Source organism: Egretta garzetta, unplaced genomic scaffold (assembly GCF_000687185.1).
Source record: "Egretta garzetta isolate BGI_Z169 unplaced genomic scaffold, ASM68718v1 scaffold68, whole genome shotgun sequence".
Classification (NCBI taxonomy): Eukaryota; Metazoa; Chordata; class Aves; order Pelecaniformes; family Ardeidae; genus Egretta; species Egretta garzetta.
The window spans coordinates 1,539,606-1,547,313 of record NW_009260774.1 but is presented as its reverse complement, the minus strand read 5'-3'; the positions used below and the strand labels follow the sequence as shown (position 1 = coordinate 1,547,313).

Sequence of the window (7,708 nt, the reverse complement as noted above, 5' to 3'; positions counted from 1 at the left end):
GCTGGAACATTCTGTAGAGCAATAGCACCGATTTGACACAGGGTTGGAAAAAACTCACCTGCTCAGACTGATTAACTAATATTGTTGTAAAATAATTAGCCATGTAATTTCAGGTTTTGATGAGGATTGAATTCCACATATCTATTATCACTGAGAAAGCAATGTTTCCACTATCATATATTTCAACTTCAGAGTTCTCAGCTCTGGAAGAGGTCATGTCACTTAATATATTTTAGTAATTTGTTTTATACAGTAGATACCAGTGTGGCATACTATCTCAAGTACTGGCTTATGTTTATAGCCTGTCACAGGTAACTCATGCATCTAGTTCTCTGGTATTCTTTGAATAACTTTGCTAGAATTTTAGTAGACTGAAAAAGTCAGCCTTCAAAAGCATACTAATAAGACGTACTTCCATTATATGGTCTAAATTTGCAGATCTAACACACATGGCTACTGCTGAAGACAGAAGATTCCCATTTACACACTCGTATCACAGATTATTTTTCAATCAGTTTACATCTCATGCAGAGGTAAAAATCTGTCCAGTACCTTTTGAAAAGAGTCTTCATCTGTTATATCATATACTAGAATAGCTCCATTAGAATCCCTGTAGTAGATCGGTCCCAATGCATGAAATCTTTCTTGACCAGCTGTATCCTGCATTTAAAATATACCTGTTAGCATTTAAGACAAAGCAAACAATACTTAAAGAAACTGCAAATACTTTGAAATTTTACTTTATTAAGAAGTGCCTAACATTTGAGCTCTAGTAAACCTAAGTAATTTTTCAGGAAAATACTCTATTTAGCTAGGGGAAGAAAAATAGAAAAGTAAACATACCCATATTGCAAGGTTTACTCTTTTCCCACCAATATTTAGCTTCTTTGTAAGAAAAGATGCCTGGAAAGGAAAACAGATTAGAGTTAAGTTTTACACACAAATGTCTCATTTGACTTCAGATTAATTTACTAATAAAAACATCTGAATAAATAAAAGACAGATTTCTGGATCAAAATACTCTTTAAGCCAGAAGGCTGAGCCAGTTAGTAATTCCATTACAGTTTGCCAGGAGCCTATTCTAAATAAATTTGGCTTAAGCCAATCATTTACTACATGTTTTTGCTGCTGTTTTGAATGATTTGGGAAGGATAACAGAATTGTGTGGAAAGAGTCTGAATTCAGAACACTGATAAGCCTAAGCTGAACTCAAAACATTTCACAAGAATATATGAGCTTTGGGTAGGAACCAGCCTGACAAGATTTTTAATTTGCAGGAATTAGGCAAAGTAGTTCACTATTAGTATGCTGCTAGAACAAAAATAAAAATGGTTCGAGTTTCTGACTAAAAGTCTCAGAACACTAGTATTCTGCATGTTTCCTTGTCTTTAGCTTTTCCCTTTTCTTGCTGAAGTGAGCCCACAACTCTCCTCATCCTTTTTGGGGGGGCTTTTTTTGGGCAGTGGTGTGGTTTGTTTGGGGGTGATATGATTCCCAGCTAACACACAAAAGGAAAGCAAGTGGTAGGATAAGAAAAGCCTCAGAATAAGCGTACAATCTGGTCTAATAATTCCACTACATTATCTTCTGAAAACATTTTACATGATCAGAGCATACTGCAAGGTTAGTCGCATTTCAGTAACTCAAGAGTATGTTTTTCTCCCAGCCTGCATGATCCACATTTTCAAACACCACCTCTGTTACCAAGTGTATATAATTCACTGGCTAAAAAGGGGTATAATTTAATACAAGTTTAATATGCTAGGACATGGTCTGAAGGAGTTGGTACTTTAGGAACCTGCTCCCCCCATTCTGAAGACTAGCAGTAACAGGTTAACATCAGACAATTCAGTTGCCAAGGGTTAACTTTTGTCTTTTGATTTAAGTTATACTCGTTTTCCTCTCAGCTTCACCTCAACTTGCATTTGGATACAAGCAAGTGTTCAGTGGTATTTTATGATACATTCATCCCAGATTATTTTAGGCTGGACTGTAGCAACTCAACATGAGCAACCTGTATGAGCACTGACCAGGCATTGAACTGACTTGAAGTCATGTGTATGTGGAAAGCATCATGGGCCAGATGAGCTGCTTGAACCAGCTTGCTGCTTAACTACACAAGCAACCAGCACACACGCAGAAGACCGTGGCAGTTCAATTTACGCCAGCCTAAACTGTTGTGAAGGAGCCTCACTGGAGTGCTGCCTGTATTACAGTTAAAGTCATCCAACACTCAGCTGCTAGAGCAGCTTCTGCTCTTCAGGTACTTCCCTAACATCAACTCTGGCATCTCCTATGACCCAAGGTGAGATGATTGAAGAACCTTTCCTTCTTTTTTTGAAGTAAACTGTACCTTCTCCCAAAGCTTCCCAAAGTCTGATACACAACAGATAGAGAGAAGACAGACCAGAGAATAGAGAAAAAACACAGAAGCTTTCCAAGAGCAGACATAGACCACTGTACTCAACATAGCTAAAGCATTAACACTACCCCCCTTCAGTCTACAGTAAGGTCACGTAAGTTAACTTCACAAAAAGTTCCAGACAGTATGTTAAAAGCATTTAACACTCTAGCTAACTTATAACAAACAGCTTAACAGCAGAGTAGCAAATCTTAAACATCAGGAAAACTTGAAGTCTTTAATCAAAAACTCTCTGCAGAAAGTAGCTTATAGCTTTCAGCTAGCTGTCCCTAAGGATTATCTGATCAGTGCCTAGCCTTCATATCATAATTTGTTCTACCACACCAGAGTTTAAAAGCCAAAAGCTTAGAGGTGACTTCAGAAGTTTTCATTCACCAACAACACTTGAACCACAGTAAGAAAAGGTACAGTTAGGCACAATGAATCAAGCTTGCCTGACAATATTTTATTGATCTGCTGTACTACAGCACTCGATATTCTATTGTAAATCTCAAAGGCTGTTCGGAGCACTGTTTGCTTTTGTCACAGCACTGACAATCAAATTTGCTCAGATGATATGAATTTCACATAAGTGTTTGAGAATCACATTTCTGTACCAAAAGGCAGAAAAATCCTTCACAGAAAGAGAATTTGTATTTAAAAACCCACAAAACTCAGTATCCATAGAGTTGTATCATTGTGGCTTTAGATACTGGCCCAATTAATAGCACAGACAGCTTTACTATGTGACAGAGCAAATATTAAAGTAGGCTTATTCCCACAGATAAGTTTTGCTTAAGTCCTTCAGGTTGCTACAGCTTGTGTTGCAATACTGTCTTTAAGCACTAACAGTAGAATATTTCCTTTCCTATATACCCAAGGATTGGAAGACCCATACATTCAAGTAAGGCTTTGTAGTATCTCCTGAAAAAAAAAAAAAAAAGAAATCACAGGAGACTGGCCAAGGGTATTTTGCAATGGGCTGTTGTACTTGCTATCTGCATTAAAACTTGATTAGTTTGAACTAATTAGGTTTCAGTCCACCTAAAGTCTTGGGCCCCTAACCAAAAAAGGAGAGACAATAACCTGTATCAGATTTCCTGACTAGAAGCAAGTTTGTCTAAAAACCTTGCCCAATAAGAAGAGTGGAACCTGGTATTTGAAGTAGCCATGGTTAGTAACGAACAGAAGGCTTTGGAACATGCTACAAGAAATACTCTGTTACAGATTAAATGCTTCATTCTTTTTCATTGCGTTCATGTACTTCAAGACTACTGTTAGCAGGCTTCGTTCTTGAATTAATGGGTATGGGCAAGTTTGGCATATTTACCATCAGTATATTTTACAGTGCAGTGGCAAACGTACCAAAGACAAATCATCTAATATCTACCTTTTAACACACCTTTCCACCCCCTTGCAAGTTCCATTTGTCTTATAGAAGATAAGACTCTGAGATTAGAGGGCAAAAAAAAAAAAACCCACCATCAATCAGGTGAACAGCAGGCCTATGCAGTTTTTAGAAATGTAGGGGGAACCCAACATGGAAGCAAGAGCCTTAACTACCGTTTTAAGATAGTTTAGGAACCTAGTTTAGGAAAAAAATACAGCTGCCAAGAGCATCAAAGCCTTTGAAATCAGTACAGTCTAGACAGCGTTGGGTAATTACACATAGAAGAGAGTCAACATTTTTTCTAATCTCCCAAGAACTTATCAAATTAAGTACTACAGATTTAAGTCTGAGTTGTCACTCTACTTACAATCAGTAACTCCTTTCCATATTATTTCCATTACTATGACAATTCATTTTTGCTAGTACTTTCAAAACCGCACAGATAGAGTACCACAGTTAATTCCGTGATAAGTTCTCTCAAAGAGCTCTTTGAAGCAAGCTACTAATTTTGGTATTTTGACTCTAGTCTCTTACAACTGGTCTAAAGAATGCAATTATAAGATCTAAAATCCCATTCTCTTTGTGTGTCCATAGAAAGTATTTTCTTTCTTTTAATTATTTCTTCCCAAGAGCTCAGTTTCACATGTCCATCAGGTCCTGTTAGGAGCTGATAAAGGGGCCTGGAGTAGAAGACAAGGAAGACCCAGCTGGAAAAAGATTCTCTTGAAAGTCACTGAATAAAAGCAGGCATATGTCACCTGCCCCTTGACTGCTTCATCCTCAGCAGAGGCAAGCCAGGCATACAAACACTGCATACAGCACTGAACCTCCTTGCATGGTCTTCCTTCCCCATGTCCCCCCAGCTATCTTAGACAGCCAAGACAGCTTTTCTAGGTTATGCAAACCCAGCAAAGCAATCAGGATTGGTATATTATGATTAGCACCACATCAGTGGCTCTCTTGGGTTGGATATTTTGCAGTCTTCCACGCATTTGAGAGATTGGTACACAAAAGTTGTATTTGTCTTGACTCACTAACAGAAAGTGTCTACCCATTTTTTTTTTTTAAAAACAGTTTAACAGTAGGTTTATTATTGAAGTAATTCAGCACAGTTCACTTGATGTCTTCATAAAATAATTCTAAGCTATAAATCGATAAGAGCACTGCCCTCAGTATTTCAATCAATGGGAACTAACTCTAACTGTCCCACCAGGTCCAGCAACAGATTATGGATTGTATTCATTGCTTGCAAAACCCCCTACCTTTTCCGCTGCATCAGCTTTTTCACATTGTTCTAGATAAATGCTTTCTTCTGTGAATCAGTAGCTACCTTAATTTCAATTTGCAGGTCATCGGTATCTTAAGTACATGACTTGAAGCTAACATAACTACAGCAACACATCCCAGAAGCCTTCTAACCTCAAAGGAAGTTCCAGTTCACCATTTACCTCTAGCTAGCGCGTAGGGAAGGGGCACACAGAGAGAAGAGAAACAGCTCCCTTCCACAGCAAGCCTTCTGTTACCATCACAAAAGAAGCTCCCCTATTTGGACATACACAGGTTGATGATGCAGTAGAGTAATACTTAAGCATTAGAATTCAGATAGAAAAGCATAGATATACACTACATGAGAGATTCACACTGACCAGTTCAAAGACTTCCTGCACTTCCCCCCCCATCACTGGGCTCACACTGCAGGAAGCACCAGCCAGCATCACTACAAGTTTCCAGAAGGCCACAGTCTCACCACCCTTTTCGTTGCAATCATGTTGCAAAGCACTACGTGGTACTTTCTTTTTCCCCAAGTCAGAGATGACTGTGGATGGAGAGCCTCTTGTCTCAGTTTCTAGAGATCTTTTGATATGATTGATCACTGTGGCTACTTTGCTGAATCAGGAGCTAAGTATTTATCCAATTTTGGCTTTATTGGAACAAAAGTAATTTGGTGCACTACTTGGAACTGATGCCATGAAACAAAGCCACCCAATCGGATTAAGCCTTTAATCTTATTTTAAAAAAAGGAAGTTTTGCAAAAATGTCACTTCATTGTTTAATCAGATATGCTAGTTTATCTTATTTTTTAAAGGATGTTTTAATTTGCTAGTGGACAAACTTACTAAAACTCTCTTCTAGAACTGCAAGAGGTAGAAAAAACAAGAATACAGAAAATGCTTCACAAGCGCACGTGATGTACAGTAAGATTCAACAGCAATGACATTGTATTTTACAATCAATAAGATGCATATGTGGCTAAGGAGGCTCAGAACAGAAAAGCAAACGAGTTGAGAGAGACCGTGCAGTCAGTTAAAAGATACAGGTAGCAACCCGAAGCCTAATCACAGTGGAGAAACAAAATCACAATATCAAGCATGAGCATGTGCTTCCACTCCTCTATAAGCACACACACATCCCTGCCAGACAGTCAAAACCGAAAGCTCTCAAGCCATAGTATCTAGAGACATGTTCCTGTCAACATTTTGGAGCCACTTAAAGGTCCATTTTACAACATTTGTGACCCGAATCTGTATTCCAACTCACTTTTTCCTTCTAATTTTGTTTTCCACCACAGATTTAAAGCACTTGAGTAAGAAGAAAAACACCAAGCTGCATCACATGACAAACTACTCAGCTCTACTCTTACTACACGGGATATGAGAATTCAGCTATACATGAACATGTTGATGCATTTTAAATGATTGCAGCTCTGACACCTACAAGCTACTAGTTGTTTCTGTAGCGTAGCAAATATCAATTGCCTCTATGGCAATCAGAGCCACAATCAGCTTGCCATAAATACCACACCATGCCTAATAAACCTACCAATAGATTCACCCAACAGCAGAGTACGAACATAGGGTAACGAAGTTTAAAACATGTTTTTTAGCTCTTTATAGCAAAAATGGAGCAACAGTATCTGCTTATGAAACATTCACTGTATTGTTTCTACTGCATCTCCAATGTTTCTTTGGTTTTTGGTTTTAAGGGAAAGTTTCACTATTAAATACTTCTGAGATAACAAACAAGAATTTTACCCTACATGTGCAGGAATAGTGCACAACTACCCTAAGGCTCCTTTTTGGCATGACCTACTGTTTATTCCATACTTCACAGAACCTCAAAAATAGTTAAAAATCCAGTAGTGGCCCACACGGTGGCAGGGTTTGTTTCTTCGTTTACAAAAAAAAAAAATATTAAGAGCAGTATACATTGTAGGGCTAAAACCAGTCATGTATATGCTCACAACTGCTAAGAAAGATGCTGTGCAATTGGTATAACTGCAGTTAAAAAGGTTAAGCGGAGACAGCCCAAAAGACTCAACATACAACCCACAATATGACACTTAAAATACATTTTCTGAGCCCGTGTATAATATAAGCATTTTATGCTGTACCACGGCATACATGCCATCCAGCGCTAGCATGTAATGACAAAACGTCACTTTCAAGCAGACACCCTGTCACATTTCATAAGTGGAACGTGGCTTTTCAGTACTACGGAGAATCAGGCCAAAATTCAGGCAGATAATAATGTCACAAGCAAGTAAGCCTTAAGAATCTTTTATTAAATCATAAGCCTTAATCTCATAAACCATTTTGCGAAAGCTGTTCTCTTTGCACTCCAGTATTTAGGCAGTTCAAGTGTTAGGATTTGAGAACATGAGAAAGACTATAATTAACAGAGACGCAGCACATATGAACCACTTAGTCATCAGTCCCCTAACAATGACTACAATACCAACATTACTTTCAAATCATGCTTCCCAAGACATTCCTAACTGGGAAGAAAACAAGCAGTTAGCATTCAGAGGAGAAACGAGGCCTTTAAGCACCGAAAGCTTAAGTCGGAGGCGTAAAGAAGAACCAGAAAATCAGCTTCCAGCAAACTCGGCAGCGGACAGCCACCATTTGAAGAGCGGC

General features: G+C 38.4%; 1 protein-coding gene across 1 annotated transcript in view; it reads right to left on the bottom strand.

Moving 5' to 3' along the window:
* The window catches only part of RAB21 (RAB21, member RAS oncogene family), a 17,786-nt gene extending 14,470 nt beyond the window's left edge, over window positions 1-3,316 (bottom strand). Inside the window, exons 1-3 of the mRNA XM_035901669.1 lie at window positions 3,278-3,316; window positions 844-903; window positions 553-660 (exon numbers count right to left, since the gene is read on the bottom strand). Coding sequence (XP_035757562.1) covers window positions 553-660; window positions 844-903; window positions 3,278-3,301 — 192 coding nt within the window. The 5' untranslated portion in view covers window positions 3,302-3,316. The remainder of the gene's footprint in view (window positions 1-552; window positions 661-843; window positions 904-3,277) is intronic.
* Between the last annotated feature and the right edge of the window lie 4,392 nt (window positions 3,317-7,708).